Here is a 20,367-nt window from a genome sequence, read left to right as displayed (position 1 = left end):
CCTCCACTTTCAACTCTTCCTCAGAAAGCCCTTCGTAGAACTTGGACCTCCTTATCATCTCCGCGCAGCGAGGTGTTCGCGGAACGACTTCTGCAAAAATCAAATACAAGCGTTAGAGATCCTCCCAAAAGGCAAATCAAACGCAAAGAAACAAAGTTGAAAAGGAGAGGAAGGAGCGCTTACCAGGGATTTTGAAGTCCAAAGATAGGGCTGGCACCCTCTTCAGCGGGAAGCCAGTCGTCAGGAACCAGTATTCCCGGAGGTCTGGAACCCTCGCGGTATGACAAGTGGGGCACATCACGTCTGGGTGCCTTTCTAGCCTGTAAAACCCCACCTTGTCTGAATGACCCCTCATAGGCTGAGACTTCAACCCGTAAAAGTACAGCACCTCCTCCGGGGTAGGAGCTTCCAGTCTCCGGGACTTGCAAAAGATGAACCACCCTGCTAAGAGCTTGTAGCTGGGAGGAATTAACTGGAAGGGGGCAATCCCCGCCTTCACACAGAAATTGGCGAAGTAACTCCTTAGGGGCAAGTGCACCCCACACACTATGTGTGCCCAGCTCCAGGCACCGAAGCCCTCATGACTCTGGCTAGCTGACTCGCCCAGCACCGACAGACGGTGCCACATCAGACCTGGGATGTTCTTCAGGCCTGCCTCAGAGGAATACAGCTCCAGCATGCCATAATTCCTGAAAAGGTTCGGCTTTTGGTCCATCTCCCAGATGGAACTATTGGAGGTTGGTGGGCTAGCCGCGACCACTTTCGCCTTTCCTTTCCCCTTTCCACCAGCGACAGGAGAGCCCTTCTCTTGGGCAGAATCAGCCTCTCCCACAGCAAGGAGTTGCTCCTTTGAGATGTTCGTCACTGGACAAAAGAAAAGAAAGAAGAAAACACTCTAAGCAGTCAGCACCCTTGTCATACCCTAGTGGTATCAAAGGCGTCGGGGAGACCCTCCCCGAAAACTGCTTGGAGAGGCTCCCACCGAGCTTACCGAGGGATTGGCACCCTGCCACCCGAAGGGCAGCAAGGAACCAGACTCAGACCCCGAGCCTAAGCCCACCAAAAGAAGTGTTTTTCCAGAGAAAGACACCCTAAAGGCGTTCATGCTTATGCCCTAAAACAGCAAAACAAGGAACGACTTTCCAAACACAAATCGCCAAAGCATGCAGAAAAGGCTACTTATCGACTCACAATCGATCACATGCCTACCAAAGCCCTATTCACGCATGCACATAAGCAATAATGGCAGAAATCTCTACTCTAACAACTACCAACAACCTAAGGTCTAGGAGGAAAGAGCAAAGTAGAAATACTTACTGATATTCGGGTAGTTGGAGGTTGAAGGAATAACTGGATCACTGCACAGCACGATCGCGAGAAGTAAAAGCTGCAAAGACGAACGGCGATTCAAACCAGAAACTTCAGGGAATAAACCCACTGCCAAATCAAAAAGAAAAGTTTCCAGATACTTACCAAAAGAAATGGCAAGTTCGGGGGAACGTAAGCAGGGAAGCCTGAGAGGTCGAAGGTTTGGAAATCTGAAAATCCTAAAGATGGAGAATCTGAAAGCGTAAAGAGGAAGAAAGGTCCTTTCCCTCGTTTTTATAGCAGGAAAGAAGCCGTTTCGAATTCCTCAAGTGGACGGTCCCGATCTTCCCATTCCGCGTGCATCAGATCCAACGGCTGGAGAGGAAGCGACGATCCTATTTATGACTCCTCGGATGGGAATAAAGTATTTATTTCCCATCATTACACCACCTCGGGCCCTGAGTACCATTAAAAACCAAATCATTAGTCAGATGACTGACGCACGCATCCTCAACCAGTCGCCTCACGCACACGTCTTGGTCACAGAACCATTCCCAGAATGACACGTGGTCCTTGCCGCACTTGAGTACTTGATCTCAAACAGAAGAAATTCCCTTTCTTTTTCATACTAACACTCAGGCGGGAAAAAGGAACGCTTCCGGGAACACAGAAGGTGCCCCTTCGCTTAGTCTAAGAAACCGATTGTACAAGCTCCTGGATCTCTCAAAGCTCCGTGACCTTGGGGGGTAAATGTTATCCAGATTTCCGGATAGCGTTTAGATTGATGACCTCGGGGAAGCAGAATTATCGATGTCTTTCACGGTAGGTGACCAGAGCTCGCGGATGAACAGAAAGGCTTCGCCTCTCCCGTTTAGTGTCCGGATTACTCTTCCAAGCAAACACAATACGGAAACTCGTCAACTCTCCCGGACTCCCGAAGGGGTATCCTTCGGGGAAGCTCCTTCCAGGAGAAGCTCTTCAAGTGGTCTCCGCGGAAGCAGTTCCGTGCCTTGCACGGAACAAAGCCAAACGGGCGAGTCCTGGAGGAGGCATATTTGGAATGATATCCGCCTGACACAGGATCCCGCCTGACACGCCCGTCAGGTCAAAGCCGCACACATCCCAGCACGCCTAAGGGTACCTTTTCGCCTACTGTTCCGCTGACAACTTGGAAAAGACGGCTGACTTTGTGTGTTCCCCATACTTTCACGTAAATATACCCACATAGAGTCTTGTAGCCATGCTACTACAATAATTGTATCCCTATTTATGGCTGGTGTAATTAAGACTCATGGACGTAGAGAAAAACCCTAATCCAAAACCCTAGCTATAAAGACCCCTTCATTTTACAAGGAGAGGGACGAAAAAATCAGATAGCAAAAACTCTACTAAAATCTCTCTAGCTTGATCTTCTTCAAGAGAACCCGAGAGAAACACTGTGAGTGTGTGAAGTTCTTGTGCACCAGCCATCTTACTGTAACCTTTCCCAAGTATAATAACATCGACTCGTGGACTAGGGCTTGTTAACGCCTGAACCACGTAAAAACACTATTTGTTTAGTTACATTTCAGCATTTCTACAGTTCTTATCTTTTTATTATTCTGTTAGTTATTCGTTTCCGAAAAACTCGGTAAACACTCAACTCTGCCAACTTCATTCTAGGGACATGCAATTGAAATATCTAACAACATTCTAAATGTCGTACAATCCAAATCAATCCCCAAAACACCTTTAGAACGCTAGAATGGTCATGAACCCAGTTTACATCAATATAGAATCTCGGGGTGTCCTGCCCACGTCTTGAGGAAAAAGGAAGGAAAGCTAGAACTGCAAACCAAATTTTGCATGTTTTTTGGCTATATTAAAGGCACTGGGGGTGGGCTTTTTTATAGTCATTCTGAAAAGAAAGTGTTTACTTCAACGAATCCTACTTTTCTGAAAAATGACTTTGTCAAAAATTTCAAATCGTGCAGCAAAGTAGTTTCAGAGGAGATGGTAGAAGAATTGACTCCAACCAAATTTTCATCATCATCAATGAAAGTTGATGATGAAATTCCCACTCTTCATGTCCAACCAACGCAAGTCGATTTAAATGAAGAAAGTACCACTGTTCCTGAGCAAACAATCATGGAGCCTTGTCATAGTGGGAGGGTTCTAGGAACCCAGTTCACTATGGTTTGGATGGCAAAACCAATATGGTTGTTGATAACGATGATTCATTGTCTTTCAAACAGGAAATGGCTTGCCCTGAAAAGGAACTATGGCTCAAAGCCATGAAACAGGAAATGGATTCCTTTTATTAAAATTTCATCTGGGACGATGATTCATTGTCTTTCAAATAGGAAATGACTTGTGGAAGCACCTAGTGACATTAGGGCCATTGGGTGCAAGTGGATCTATAAGAAGAAACGAGGTGTTGATGGAAAGATTGAAACTTATAAAGCATAATTTGTGGCAAAAGGTTATACCTAAAGAGAAGGCGTGGACTATGAGGAAACTTTTTGTTTGGTAGCCACACTAAAGTCCATTCGCATCCTCCTATCCATAGCAAACGCTCTCGGCTATGAGATCTGGAAAACGGACATCAAGACATCTTTTCTTCATGGGAAGCTTGACGAAGTCATTTATATGGATCAGCCATAAAGATTTAAAGTAGCTGGACAAGAAGGAAAAATTTGCAAGTTGAATAGGTCCATTTATGGACTTAAGCAAGTTTCTCATTCCTAGAACATTAAGTTTGATGAGATAATCAAAATCTTTCGCTTTGAACAAAATATTGATGAGCCTTGTGTTTACCAGCTGAAGGCAAATCAAATAGTGGTATTCCTGGTTCTTTATGCAGATAATACTTTACTCATTGGAAACAATGTTAAGAAATTATCAGATGTGAAGAATTGGCTGAGAACTCAATTCCAGATGAAGGATTTTGGTGAAGGGTATCCAGGTCATTAGGGATAGAAAGAACAAAATCTTTGTTGTATCTTAAGCAGCTTAAATTGATAAAGTGCTTGAACGTTTCTCAATGACAAAGTCCAAGAAAGGATGTCTACCGTCCCGCCATGGAATTCATATTTCAAAGACGCAGTCTCCCCAGACTCCTGAAGAGGAATATCCAATGAGAAAAGTTCCTTACGCATCTGCAGTTGAAAGTGTGATGTATGATATGTTGTGTACTAGACCAGATATCTGTTATGCAGTGGGAGTAGTGATCAGATATAAGTCAAACCCAAGACTGGAACATTGGATAGCAGTTATAAGGGTGATGTTCTGAACCCTGTAGGCTACACCGATTCAGACTTTCAGACTAATGTCGATGACAGGAAGTCTACTTCTTGAATGGTGTTTACTCTTGGGGGTGGAGCTATGATATGGAGAAGCGTAAAGCAGTCTGTGATCTCAGATTCCACCATGGAGGTTGAATACATAGTTGCATCTGAAGCAGCTAAGGAAATAGTCTGGCTAAAGAAGTTCTATTCAAATTTTGGTGTTATTCCCGAAATGGATAAACAACTTGTGTTGCTTTGTGACAACACAGAAGCGATAGCCAACTCGAAAGAACCTCGAAGTCACAAGAGGAGTAACATATAGAAAGGAAGTATCACATAATTCGAGAATATGTGGCCAGGAGAGATGTGAAGGTTATGAAGATTGCATCTGAAGACAATCTTACGGATTTGTTTACAAAGACATTACCAGAAGCTACATTTCATAAGAATATCAAGGAATTGAGATTAGTAGAATTAAGGCATTAGTTTCAATTATGGCCTAATTAAAACCCAATTTATTTGTAATCTCATTTTATTATCAATAAAAGAATAGAAATCATTTTTGACTTGGTCAATCACTTTGCTCACATGTTTTATTTCATGATTATTTGTGTAATATAAACTTCTATTAAATCTCGAGCATATAGCTAATCATATTTATAGTGACATAATCACAGTGGAATATAAATATGATTATATGTTCAAAAATATGTTAGTCCTAAGATTAGTCAGTGCACAGGATTTACACTGAGTTGCAAATCTACGATATGATGTACTTATACATTGAAGTGTTATGTTCTTTCCGGAACATTAGCAAAGTAGATAAGAACGGATGTATTTGTTACATCAAACTAGACTGATATTAACAGTAGATAAGATAAGAAGACATATCATTATTATCTATTCTAGTCATATCATATAGTTAACCATAAGTCAATTCAATCTCAATTTTGAGTGGTTAGTATTCTAACTGATTGTATTATTTGAGTTCTTTGGATTGTTCGTTACCAGCTTACCCTACGTACTAGCCCATACTTACATCTTGGGAACTCGATAGTATAACTGAGTGGGAGTGTTAATCATTGATATGAACATCTATGGCTTCTAATGAAGAATTAAAACGATGGTTTCCTTTTGGTTTGGTTCAAGGTGCTAACTGATAGATATCTCATTTCAATAATTAATATTAGTTTACTGAAATATCATTTACAAGGAACTAAGTGTTTTAAGGATAAAATACAATGAGAGGTAAAATTGTATTTTAGTCCCATCTCATTGTAGACCGTCTATAGAGGATTGAGTAATAGTTATGGTTGTAACAATGGATAACTAATAACGTATTTTAATTGCTTATAGAGCATTCAATGAATTCAAGAGTACAATTCCAAGTCTTTAGTGGAGTCACGAGGAATTAATAAGTTGGTAAATTTATTTGTTAAATTTATGATAACTTATTGGAGCTTAATTTCATAGTCTCATGGTCCTCACAGTACCTTGGATAAAATCATCTTGATAGTCTCAATTATTTGATTTAATTATCAATTTGAATTATCAAAGTTGACCAGGTCAATTTTGGATAATTTCACAGTGTTATGCAATTTAGAGAAGAAAAGATATTTTAGGGAAGATTTATTAATTAAGAAAAATTGATGTCTAAATTAATAAATAAGTTTAAATCAAGGGTCAAATTGTAAATAATTAATTTGATAAAGGATTTAAATAATGATTTAATTAATTAACCAATAGAAAATAATACGGGTCTTGAATTTAAGTCCAACGAGCTTATAATTAAATGGGAAATTTCATGGGCCTATCCACAAATTTAAACTCTATGTACTGAATAATAAGGAATTTTGTACCTTTTTCCTCGAATTTGTACTTATAATACAAGGTATTTCATATCTCTTTGGCAGACTTGGTGTTGGGATAGAGGTCGAATAGATGAACTGAGAGGGCTTTGAGGATGTGACCTTGATAAATGAGCTCATCTTCTTTACGTTTCTTCCTTTTATTGATGACCTCTTGAATATCATTCTCCTTTGGGGGATCTATTGTCTGTAGGTCATTGTCTAAGGTGTTGTACACCTTTAAGGACGTGAGAAGAAACCTAATTTTATCTAGCCAATGCACCACATTAGTCCTATAAAATCTATCAAGTCTAACAAAATCTTGAGTCATGAATTTCAAAGTCGAAATTGAAGAAGACTCATCCATGGTGATGTAAGAATCATGAAACTAAGAAATATAGAGAATTTGATTGTTTATTTTTTTCTATTCTTCTTTATTATTTCTGTTACACTTGAAGTTTGTCATTTTTTCCCCAACAAGTGGTATTAGAGTCAAGGTTCAGATCTTCTCTAAATATGTCGAAGATGATGTTCTCCACAAAATTCGAGAATGAGATTTTTTATAGAAAGAACAATTTTAGTGCATGGCAAAGCATAGTGAAAGATTTTTTGGTACCACAAGGGCTCATGAAAGCACTGTAGGGACGAAGCCTGAGAGTATGAATGATGAAGATTGGGAAGAGCTGCAGGAAAAATCGGCAAGCAGTATTCGCTTAAGTTTGACTCTTGAATTAAAGTATATTGTATTGAATGAAACGCGTCTTTCTGAGTTATGGAAAAAGATAGAGAAATTTTATATGTCTAAATCCCTAACAAATAGGTTATATTTGAAGAAGCAATTTTATGAGTTAAAGATGATTGAAGGGGAAGATGTTAGGGATCATATAAATAGATTTAATAAATTCATAACTCAATTGTTAAATGTAGAGGTCCAAATTGATGAAGAAGATAAAGCTCCTCTAATAAAATCATGAGACAATGGTAAGTACACTTTTAGTTGGAAAGACCACTTTAATTATGGATGAGGTGTTAACTGCTCTTTTGGAGACAGAGAGTATCAAGAAACTAAGCAGTTTGTCTCATAGTGATCAAGCTCTTGTGACAATTAGGTCAGAATCAAATCGTGGAAGGAGTAGTCAAGAGGAATGTATAATGACAGAAGAGATAATTGCAGCCAGGTCACATTATTGGAGAGAAGTGAAATTATTATTGTCACAAAAAGGGACATATTAGGAGCAGTTGCAATGAATTGACTAAGCATCTTGAAGCAATGAGAAATTAAGAATGCAAAGAGACTTCAGGTTCTATTAATGTGAAAGTCTGGGTATTGAATATTATGATTTGATTAATTTTTTAATTTATTTTGTATCTTGGGCATTGGCTATATGACGTCGGCTAATGAAAGATGACATAAGTTGTAGTTTCGGGGTCACTTTAAGACTAATGCCAAAAACTTATGATGACGTTTTTTTTACTTGTCATAAAAGTAATTCTTTTCCAAGTAGTTTTAACAAGGCATAACAATAATTTTACATAAATATTTTATTTTATCTTAAACTCAGACATAGTTTATAAGTTTTAAAAATTTAATAATAATTAGGCGCTTTTCTTAATATAAGATTTTAAAATATATATAAATATATTAAAGATATTATACGTATATTAAGAGAGAGAGAGAGAGAAGTACCCTTAGATTGCATGCATTCATTATATGTCAAGATATATATAGGACCATTTGAATGATGGTGTTAGTTACACTTTGTACTACACGTGTTAGAAAAGAACAATATAGTTATTCAAAGTACTAATTACCAAATTATTTACGTAAATAATAAACAATATATGCTATAACAAATTGGTAAGATTGAAAAAATATTAAAAATTACAACTGAATCATAACTTGAAGTACGTGCAAATTTAAATTGTACAAGAATTATTTTATGGACCATCACATCCAAATCCATCGTGAACTCTTGATCTCCTAATATTTTGTTTTTCGACCAAAACTACACATGTAAAATATATAATTTTCACCAAATCTAATAAATTAATTTCAATTACAATACATATTCATAATTAACCCAGAACCTAAACATAAAATAGTATGGTTTTCACCAAATCTTTAATTGTCCAAATATAATACACATGAATAGGTATTTGATTGATTTTGGCCTTTGGCCCTCTTATATAGATGTTAACGATATTCTCATCATATGATTATATTAGTTCTTAGAACTTGAAGTCGGAGGTTGATGAAGCTGTTGGTACATTGCAGCCATCCTACTATAAGCCTCTGGTGCCATAGGCTGTAATAAATGTATACGTATATGAGACATGATTTTCAATAATTAGGAATTTAATAATAGAATCATGCACTCATTTAATCCAACTACTTAGATTAGTGAAAGGTGAAAATTCTTAATAAGTACGTACCTGGGATTGACATGCAAAGAATGAGGCTAAGGGATCGGGAATAACTGTTGGCAATTGAGGTTGTAATCGGCCTTCAGTGGCAGTAGCGGCAGAGCCATCCCAGGAGGTCATTGGCATGAATGGATTTGCATGAAGTGCTGGAGAGATTCCAGCAAGGTTGGGGCGGCCCATTGTCTCCATGGCCATGCCCATTCCCATCCCCATGCTATTCATCATGGACATTTGAAGTTGTTGTTGCATAGCAGCCATTGGCAACATCATAGCTGGCATGTTCATTCTGTTCATCATTTGAACTTGTGCTTGCAATTGTTTCAGATAATCGATCACTTCGTCCAGCATTGAAGCTTTATCAGTCTGTAATTATAATAATGAAAATATATAATTAACAATGTTATACATGTTTCCTATACATATAAAACTATATTAAATAACTCATCAATCAATATAATATAGACATTCATACTAACTAGAGGATCATAAGGCTAATTTTCTACAAATTTTTTTTATCTTAGAATGTTATGATGATACTAAAAAAAATTTCTATAGATTCGTTATTATTTTAGATAGATAGATAGATAGATATATTTTTACACCAAATTAAAGCCTTATTACAACTTTAATTTTTATTTTTTTACATAAAAATACCTATAACACAAAAGCCTTACCCAAACCCAAATACAGGCACTGACTCTTGGAAAGTAGTTGTTAAAAACTAGCTATGTTGTTTTACTCCTATTACATATACACAAAAGTACCATCTATTCGTAGGCATTTAATTTTAACAATGTTACAGTACATATAAGTGCCAAACACAATATTAAATTTTTTATGCAAGATTCACACACATATTAATTATGGTGGGCGCAATATGCATTTTAGTATTACTCTCCATTCTTACTTTTGAAAGTTGGACTTACACATGTACTTCCTTGTCCTGTATATTTTTAGAGGTGAAAGTACCAAATTAATTAATTGTTTATATATATATATATATATATAAGAAAGGGAATGCACACATTATTGTACAGTAATAAAATTATTAAAGGGTAAATTGGACAGATGAGAAGCAAGAAAGAACCCTTTTTCTTTAAGTATTCCCTTATTATCCCATCTTTTGAAGCATATATCAAATAAAGTCCAGCATTTTTACAAGTGAAATAGGTAGGATGGTAGAGTAGAGAAGTGTGTTATTGCAACAGTTTAGACACTCTTGATAATGAGGCCCCCATAGGCCCCACCACTTGTTAGGGATTTAATATTTATATGTGGAGCTGCAGGTAGCTGTCTCCACACCTAACACTAGCAGCCTCCTCATGTCAACTTGTAACTCAGCAAATAAGGGTTTGTGTGGACTAGGATCATTGGGTCTCTGTGTCATTGCCGAAAGACCCTTAACAATTTGAATTCATTTAAAGGCTTTGGACCACCCCCTCTTATAAGTTATATATCTATATTTATATGTATGTCAATCATTGTCTCTTAAGTTTATGGCCTTTTGTACATGTTCCTAGCTCTCATGAACATATGGAATCTTACATGATCTATGTGTCAAACTCAGCCTTTGGATATGCGAGTTTATTTAACTAGTTATACCCACTTGTTTCTCTTGGTCACCATTATAAACTTAAATTATTGAACCCAAGTAGTGTAGTCATTGAACCCAAGTAGTGTAGTCAGACTTCTATTTATATATTTATGTATCCACATTTATTTTTCATATTACATTGTAAATTTATAGTTGTTGTAACTTATTATTAGTTCTCGAGTGGCGGTAACCACATTATATCTATTTGTACGGACGAAAAGATTTAAAGGTTCAAATAGAAAGAAAATAATAATAATAATAATATATACATCTATAATTAAATTAAGCCCACAAAATAGGAATAGAATATCTATCGTACTCATACCTTGCTGGAATTTGGGACCAGTTTCTGCAGTGTCTTCATCCTTTGGTTGATCTTATCTCTCCTTTTCTGATGCAACCAAACAGAAACAAATTACATTTATAATGACAAATCTGTCAACATAATATGCAAATCATATATTTAAATCTAAAAGTCCTCATTTATCATCTCGTACAATAGCTACCATAGCCACACCAAAATAAATTCATAAAAAATAATTAAAAGAAAAAAAAAACTTTAAAAATACTTTTGTTCTGATGTAATAGAACAGAGAAGAAAAAATTGTTTTTATAATCGACAAAACTTTTGTAAGGAGCTAAATAGCCCAATTGAATATTGTTTAAGTTTTCTTAAATATATATATATATATTAAGTTCAACATATATCTTTGGCTGAAATTAATTAATAACTATAACTGAAAACTGTCCACAAGTTTTTTTTTCCTTCCAAAGAATGCAATTTTGTTCTCTCTTCTAATAATTGTTCCAATAAATAAATCGTATAAACTGAGAAAAAGATTAAGACATACTCGTTCAGATTGATTATGAATAGCAGCAGCTCTACTCCTTTTAGTTGAAACAGATGATTTTCCGGTTACCTTCCTTTTGTCCTCTTCATCACCTGACTCCCTCTATTATATCCAACAAACATGTGCATATATATTATTTAATCAATAAAACAATATTTAAAACTAAAATATCTTACATATTTTGATATACAAAAAAATTTTAAACTGCACACATATATGTATAACAAAAATTAGTGATGAGGAAATAATACTATATAGTACTTGCCTGTGATCTACTGTGACAAAAGGAGTTGTGATCATCAGTGGCGGTTCTCTTTTTAGAACGCTTGTCGGGGCTGGCATGCTCCGGCGACCCCATCGAAGTAGAACCGTAACCCAAAGCCGTCTCTCTATCACACGAGTGTAATCTAACTGGCTGGCTCCCAGTCCCAAACGTGGCGCTGGTTCCACTCATACTTGGGTCGGCTGGGCTGCTCCACTCACGCGCCGCCGCCTCCACCACTGTCCTGCTCCCTCGTTTCTCAGGAACTACAAAGCCTCCGGCGATATTATTATTGTTGTTATTATTATTATTATTATTATTCTCCTCTTGTGTAACGGCGCCACTGCACGATGCTACCTGCGTGTACGATCCAATAACCCGGCCACGGCAAGCTCCGATTCCTGGCACCATCACGCTATCTCGAGCCGACGCACGTTCGCTAGCCCGATCATTATTATCGTGAGATTTAGCCCGGTTAGAGCAAGGGACTTGAGCGTCCATGGTCATGGTATTGCACAGGGCTGCAGCTGGCAAGACGTGGTGGCCCTTGATCCAGGGGACCAACTCGTCTCCGGCGGCAGAAGCAGTGGCGAGAACTGCAGGGTGCTTGCGAGGTAGTGATAGCGTTGAGGGTCGGGTGGCTTGATTGACTATGGACTCGAGGGTGCCACCGACGCGTGGCTTCTCAGGCCAACTGCTACTTATGTTCTTGTTCGGCACTCGCGGTGGCCCCAAACCGTGCATGGCTATTTGGCCGTTTTCCCATGTCAGCTCGGCCACCTCATAGTCTAACCTGCATCAAATTCCCATTATCATTAACACCAATATTATATATATGTACATATACACAAACAAAAAAAAGTACTTTAAATACTCATGTAATATATACTTATGTGTGTATAAATATATATATATATATATATATTTATAAAGAGAGAGTGAGAGAGAGAGGAGTACAAGGGGACATCAGTAGCGGTGGAATTGGAGCGGGAGCGAAGGGGCAGTCTGGCAGGGGCACTAGTACTGTCGTCGAGATCCCAACTGGGAACACACTGGCTCATTTTTGTTGTATTGCTTAATTATATACTAGATAGCTAGTACTTATTTTGTGGGTTTGACGAGGAGTAAGAATACTAGGAGGAGTGGGAGGTGAAGGGGATGGAGGACGAAGAAAATGAAGATGTTTTGTCTGAGGAAAAGAGAAGGTCGATAGTACTATTAATATATCTGGTGTTTTTTCTCAGATAAACTTTTTATCACTAGTATCTATTACTCGAAAGTTTTTCCCTAGTCTCAGAGTGAAATAAGTGAACAGAAGAATAGGATGAAAATGGTTCAATTTTTTTTTTTAAAAAAAATCGATCATAATACTTTGGTCTCTGTATGTCCCTACTTGGGGGTAAAATAATACTAGTATCATGAGCTGTACCATTATATATCTAGTATGAAAGGAAATATAGAATTATATTATATACGGCCTCCTTTTAACATTATATATAATATTTAAGGATACATGTATGTCACACTTGTGACTCACATGTACGTATAGCAGAAAGAAAAAAAAAAAAATCATGTATGCCACATACCCTTTGTTTATTTAAATGATATTTGGGATTCTACATTTTACAAAACTTATCAAAATACTATCCTTGCATTTTTTATTTCAAAACAAATTTTCAATTTAACAAAAATACAATCAAGTTTTATACGTTATATTAATTCATTTAATAAATTAAAAATTAATAAAAATTGAAATAAATTAAAAAATTCTTATTTTAATAAACTAATACTTATAAAACTTGAAGCTGAGAAGCTTCACGCAGCTCCTCCACGAGATCCATAGATTCTCATAGTAAAGCATGGTTCGTTGTAATGACCTAAATTTCCTAATAAGGCTTAGGGCCTTAATTTGGAGGCCGGGAATGTCATAATTGATTTATTATGTTATTAAATGATTATATGCATGATTATGTGAATTATATTATTATATGATGATAAATGCATGCATATGAGTCCACTTTTCATTATAAGGGGATTTTGGTAATTTGGCCTCTTGAGGGCATATTTGTATATATTTTCATGCATGTTGGTGAATTATGAGTAAGACCACATCATAATGTGGATTTGTTTGAGTCATTCAGCATGAGACGATCTTTGAATGCAAGTTATCGGTTTGCTCATAACGGGGTTAATTTCAGGGCTCCGAGTGAGTCTCGGGGTAATTTGAGGATTAGTACACTACCGGGAATTAAAGGGTAATGGGATATGATTTATTAGCATTTGAGAATATTGGGAATAACAAGAATTGGAGGACGTTAATTATGATTAACGGGATTAGAGGAGAAATGACGGTTTTTTCCTTGGTGGCTGTTAAGGGTTTTACTTAAGCCTAGGGGTATTTTAGACTTTTCACCTAAGGATAGATATAAACCATTGAAGGTTGTAGAAACTTGCACAAAAAGAGCATAGTTTCCTTCTTCTCCCGATCATCTTCTTATCTTCTTTTCTCTTTGAATTTTGAAGCTCCATTTGAGGAACCAAGCTAGGGAGTTGAACCTTGATGGTCAAGGGTTATGTTCTACCATTGAAGTGGTGTGATTCTGAGTATGAGTTAAGTTTCTATCCATTGAAACTCTGGTTTTCTACTCTGTTTTCATTTGGTTTTCATATGGGATTTTGAGTTGGATAGTTGAGAATTGATAGGAGTTTTTGGCAAAGGTTGACTAGGTTTGGATGCCTAGGACTTGTAGAGTGGATATTTGGGTTCATTTGGGAGTTTGAATGAAGTTTGGGATCAGTTTGTGAAGTTTGGAATTGGAAAACTCGAAGGAGGAAGAACCAGGGTTGTTTCAGCCTGGTCCTAGCACTATAACGCCCAAGGGAGGGCACTACTGTAACACCCCAAGTTGCTAATAAGGTTTAGGACCTTGATTAGCGTGCCTGGAGGGCAATAAGTGAATTAACATGATATTATATGAATTTGAATGAATATGTGATTAGAATGCATGTTTAGGTGGTATAAATATGCATGTGGGCCCCGTTTGTATGTTAGGGGTAAATTGGTAATCTTAGCCCGCTGAGGGCATAAATGTAATAATTGAATTGTATGATTAATACCACGTGTGAGTGGTGATTTTATTGTGATGCACGCGTTGAGACGGTCCTAGGGAGCTGTTAGTTTAAAAGTCACAACGGGATTTTATACCCGGCTCGGGAGGAGCCTAGGGGTACTTTGGGAATTTTGTAAGTTGGATTGGGAATTAGTGGTTAATGGTTATTGGTGATTGGGTAACCTGAGTAACCATTGGTAACTGTCAAGAGTAACAATTTTAGATGGGAAAATGGCAGAATTGTAAGAAAGGTGAAATGACAAAAATGCCCTTGAGGTTTAGCTAGGAAAGAATTTCTATGAGGGGTAGAGTGGTCATTTGGCAAGGGTTAAATAAACTTCAGCTGAAGGAAAGGGTGAATTACGTATCACACTTGGTCATAGATGGTTTATGCTGGAATTTGGAAGTGAAAGCTAGAAGAAAAGAGAAGAAAAAGAAGAAAGCTAAATTTGAAACCTAGGAGGAGAATCAAGGGGTTTGAGGCAACCAAAAATCAAGTTTAAGCCAGGATTATTCAGAGGTAAGAGTTATGCTCTGTTTTTGTTTAAATTTAAGTTTGATTTTCAGAGATTAAGTGTGAGAACTTAAAGGAAATAGGGCTGGTTTGGTTTGGAAAATTCAGTTTGGATAATCAAGGGGGAAGTGGCTTGAAGCTGGGATTGAGGAGAATTCAAGCTAAATTCTTGATTGAGGTAAGCGTTTTTATCATGTTTGAATTTCGTATCTGGTATGGTTTAAGATTTTAGAGGCATGGTTTATATTTTTCAAGCTTTGGTTCAAGCCTTATAAGCCATGGTTTAGGTTTCTGAAATCTGGAAATCAAGGGTGGATTTTGGGTGTGATTGCGTAATTGAGCTTGTTTTTTATGTTTATAGGTTGTTAAATGGTTCATTTGGGGTTTTAAATTGATTTTGGGCTTTAGGTGTTTGTTTGGGTTGAATTCGTGTAGGGGCGCCGCGGCCCTGTTCTTTGGTGCTGCAGTGCAGGCATGCATCAAGATCAGGAGAGGGTTCTGGGCGCCGCGGCCCTAGGAAATTTCTGAGAGTGTAATTTTTCATTTTAAGGGCTTTTGCCTGGGGGCTCGGGGGATGTCTCTGTTACATTGTTTTAGGAAATTAGAGGTCCCAAGAGTGCGAGATTGGTCCCGGGAAGTGGTTTTGGATTGGTTAGTATTAAAGAGTGTTTTATATGTGTTGTGACTAGGTTTTCGGAGAGGCTCGGGATAGAGGACCGTGCTTGTGACTTTGGTGCATCGGAAAGCTCGGGATACAGGTAAGAAAACTATAGCACCCGTAGAGCAGGGCATGGGCCCATAGTGTTGTTGTAGGGCACGGCCCTAGATTGTATTATTGTTAGGGTGTAGCCTTGATTGAATTATTATATGTTTGAATGTTGTTTGAGAATGCTATATGTGGTTATGGTAGAATGAACGGCAAAGGAGCCGGGAACGGCAAGGAGCCGAGAACGGCGAAGGGCCGAGAACGGCAGCGGGGACGGGAATAACACTTAGCACATGGAGTGCTTACGGTTAGGGTAAGACCCCAATGGATACATGGGATATCCTTACGGTGAGAACCGAGATCCCAGGCTTTGGTAACGCTTCTGGGACGGCATGGCCGTACTTGTTAGGTCTGATGGACTATCTGTATTGTCTGTGGATTGTCTAATATGTTGATTAAATAATATGTGTATGCTATGTGCTGTGTGAGTTTTCTTGCTGGGCTTCGGCTCACGGGTGCTTTGTGTTGCAGGTAAGGGCAAGGAGAAAGTCAACCAGCCATGAGTACGGAGAGCATGGAGCGACGCGTACATGTGTTGGCCTGCCCGACTGCATTGGTTGGGGGCATTTTGAGAAATGGTTGTATTAAACTATGTTTTTTTTATAATTAGTCATCTGTAAACCTATTTTGAATTGTGAATATTTTACAAACCTTATTTTTGGATCCCAAATGTTAAACTCTTGGAACTTTTAATGAGATAGAGTACTTTTAAAGATTACAGCCTTGACTTTCTTTTTAATAACACTTTTGTTCTAAAACCCTCGTTTAGCGAGTCAATTGCACATTTTAAACGCACTTAGCAACAGCTCTAAGGTAGTAGGGCGTTACAGCTACAGTGCTGTCCAGGGCCAGACAACTCTGTTTGTAGCGCTAGGGCACTAGGGGGGCAGTGCTGTAGCGCTACCCTACTTTTCCTGATTCATATTTGTGATATTCAGAATCCCGTGATCCGTAAGGGGAAAGACCGGATAAAGCTGTGCAATCCCACACCGCCTGGGGAAGGTCAAGTGTGATGATTCTAAGACTGTGTCGGTATGGGACTACATAGTTGAAGATGGCTTAAATGGATTGATGGGTACTACCTATGCCAACAAGATGCATCTTCTTTTCGGTAGCCCATCACTTGAGAACTCCAAAGTTAAGCGTGCTTGACCTGGAGTAATCTCAAGATAGGTGACTTTCTGAGAATTTTTCCCAGGAAGCGTGCGAGTGAGGACAAAGGACGCTGGAAAGACTCGTGTTGGTTTGTAGGGCCAGTCATCATTCTGGGAAGCAGCCATAGTGACGTGGAGCGTTACAATATTTTGGGCACTTTTGAGGGTTTTTGGCTCGGGGTTTCAATTCCTAAGGTTCGGGATCGAATCTACTAACCGTTTGAGTACGATTCGAGGTCCCGGGAGTGAGGTTTAGGTCAAGAACCTTTTATTGCTCATTTTCATTGATGGAAGTTATATTTAGTTATGACTAGGTGACCGCTAAGGGATCAAAGGATTGATTGTTCTCAAGGGTCGTTCATTTGTTATTTCTCGCTCGAACTAGAGGTAAGAAAACTGCACCCAGTATGTGATGTATGTGATGCATGAGAAACATGTGATTAGGGCATGACATGAATATTGAATATGAGATTGATCAGAGCTTGAGTCTCTTTAAGTGTGCATGATCATAATTATGCTATTGATTGTTAAGTAAGCATGTTGAATGCCCTTATTTGGATATTTGACATATGATATATGCCTGGTTGCTTACTTGTGTATGGCACTGACCCATGAGTCAGAAATCGACACGAGTCTTATGGTATTTGCTTAACAGTCAAGAACGGCACTGATGTGTTCAACACAAGCCAAAAAGATTAGATCTAATCGACATAAGCATTGAATGGCTCATCATGAGCATTAATGTCTGACTGACCTCACGTTCGATGAAAACTAAAAGCGCTTGTCTAGCCTAATGGTTAGTTACTTAGAGTCAGGGCCAGAAGGCCTAGGTGACTGCATCGTCACATGGCTAAGGGTGCGGAGCCCAAGTTTGTGACTCACTCATCTTGTTTAAGTTAGTGACTCACTCATCAGTCACTCATCTGGTTCAAGTTTGTGACTCACTCATCAGTCACTCATCTGATTCAAGTTTGTGACTCCATGGTCACTCATCTGGTTTACGTTAGTGACTCACTCATCAGTCACTCATCTGATTAGGCTATATACCCAGCTTGGTTATCAGAATCTCGAGCGTTAATCACTCATCTGATTAGAGCTACAAGCCCCATCATGATTATCAGAATCTGAAAGTGTTAATCACTCATCTGATTAGGATTGACTTGATAGTCATCCACACTGGAGGGCAGGATCCACCATCATTATTTGGATTTATTTGCATGCATGAATAGGGCTATTATTGCTAGGCATGCTTATTATGATTTAGTAACATGTTATTACTTGTTCATGAGCATATTAAGTTTTGTTGCCGAGCTTCGGCTCACGGGTGCTATGTGGTGCTGGTAAAGACAAAAGAAAGCTAGACCATCCTTGAGTTGGAGAGCTTAGGTGACGATGTGTACATATGTGGCTGCTCGACCACCACGACCGAGGGTTGAAAGAGGAACTAGGATTAAACCTTATTTTGCAGCTTAGGTCAGCTGGTTGTAAATATTTTGTTGTAATTAACCTTTACATTATATTTTTTTGGGATCCCAATGTATACAGTAAACGTTTTAGTGAAACGTTGTATCTTAACAAACAAAAAATTAACCCTAAATCACTAATCATACTTAGTTCCACAATTATGGCCAAATGACTCGATTAGTGGGTTTAGCACTGTTTAAAGTGCACACCGTAACGGTCCCTGGGTAGTAGGGCGTTACAACTTGGTATCAAAGCAATCCAAGGTTAAGGGTTCCTGAAAACAAGTTGGGCATGTACACTCGTCAATAAAGATAGCTTCACTCAGGGTATGGTAACTATTTCTGTAGTTATGTGCTTAACTGCTTAAATAGAATGTAAATGTTTTACATGCACATTGTATTAGGGAGCATGAGATTATGATAGAGCCTAGCTCTTGATTATTGAATGTGATTATATGATTACCTGCTCCATGATTATATGTGAATATGATTATTTTCATGCTGGAGTTGGAGGCATGGTGTTGATGTTGGAAGAGCAGGGATTATGAATTGATGAACAAATGCTATGGGCATGTTTTTACCACTGCAATAGTTTGTGAATGTAGTGTGGTAAGATTGTTCCCGTGGGGAAGGTTTTTGAATATGTTCATCATGTTTAATGGGTCAAGTTATTGACTACAGATTCAATCAGCAGGTATGTATCCAAGGCAGATAATGAGACCTGGTGGTGGTTGTACAGAGACTGGAAATTACAGCCAGGGTTTGAGTTCTTCATCTACCCCTCAAAATTTCAAGCAAATGTTTATAGATTTGCAATTAAGATTGCAGAGGCAAGAGGAAGTGATTAGGTGTTTGAAGCAACAGCGAAACCTGTTGGGGAACACCTCTTCCTTTGTTACGCCAGGAGTGGAACCAGTTTTGGCTCAGCCTAGGATTGAGAATAGGTGGGAATTCCTTTGTGGAAGATTCCAGGAGTATTACCCTCTAGTCTTTGAGGGAGGCCTAGATCTATTTAGAGCTGAGCAATGGATGGGCATGATCAGTTCCATCCTCGATAGTATGGGGTTTGTTACTCACGATAGGGTGATCTATGCTACATATGTATTGCGGGATGATGCCCAGACATGGTGGGAAGTGGTATCCCAGACACGAGATACAGCTGTGATGGACAGGAAAGAATTTAAGCAGCTGTTCAATGAGAGATATTACTGTGATGCAGCCAAGACTACTAAGATAAATGAGTTTATGAACCTCGTTCAAGGAAATGCAACAGTAACTGGGTATGCTAATAGATTCAATGGGTTGGCCAAGTTTGCTTTTGATGTGATACCCACAGATGTAGCTTGGAAGGAAAGGTTTATCCAGGGATTGAATCCCAGAATAACTCTGGGCATTAGAGTTGCCCCAATGCATGAAACCTCTATCAACGCTCAGGTTGTAGGGAAGGCTCTTGTTGTTGAGGGCACATGAAATCAAACTAGAAAGGAGAGTGTTGGAGAGCACAGAGCTCAGATAGTGATACCTCCATTTATTTGATCAAGCAAGAACAAGGAGTGGAAAGTCTACCCAGAATACACTCGGTGTAAGAGGCATCATCTGGGAGAATGTCGAGCAAAGGAATGTTTCTTATGTGAAATGGTTGGGCATTTCAAGAAAGATTGACCAAGGCGAAGGAAGGATAAGAAAAAGGGGGTGGACAACTCGACTCTGGCTTGAGTGTTCGCTCCAATGGAGTCAGAATCGGAGACTAAGACTGAGACTAAGGTTGGTTCCTCAGGGGTAACAGGTCAGCTTTTTAGTTTTAATTT

General features: G+C 38.5%; 1 protein-coding gene across 1 annotated transcript; it reads right to left on the bottom strand.

The window, feature by feature from the left end:
• Positions 1-8,264: 8,264 nt before the first annotated feature.
• LOC133777617 (transcription factor UNE10) lies at positions 8,265-12,881 on the bottom strand. Its single transcript, XM_062217307.1, has 6 exons — positions 12,510-12,881; positions 11,556-12,345; positions 11,291-11,392; positions 10,765-10,830; positions 8,855-9,208; positions 8,265-8,727 (listed from the first exon to the last, which is right to left on the bottom strand). The coding sequence occupies exons 1-6, from the start codon at positions 12,611-12,613 to the stop codon at positions 8,644-8,646; spliced, it is 1,500 nt and encodes a 499-aa protein (XP_062073291.1). The 5' UTR covers positions 12,614-12,881; the 3' UTR covers positions 8,265-8,643.
• Positions 12,882-20,367: the final 7,486 nt, after the last annotated feature.

The sequence above is a fragment of the Humulus lupulus genome, chromosome 5 (genome assembly GCF_963169125.1).
Source record: "Humulus lupulus chromosome 5, drHumLupu1.1, whole genome shotgun sequence".
Lineage (NCBI taxonomy): Eukaryota > Viridiplantae > Streptophyta > Magnoliopsida > Rosales > Cannabaceae > Humulus > Humulus lupulus.
Note: the sequence above shows the minus strand (reverse complement) of the source record. Positions and strands in the feature narration are given on the sequence as shown.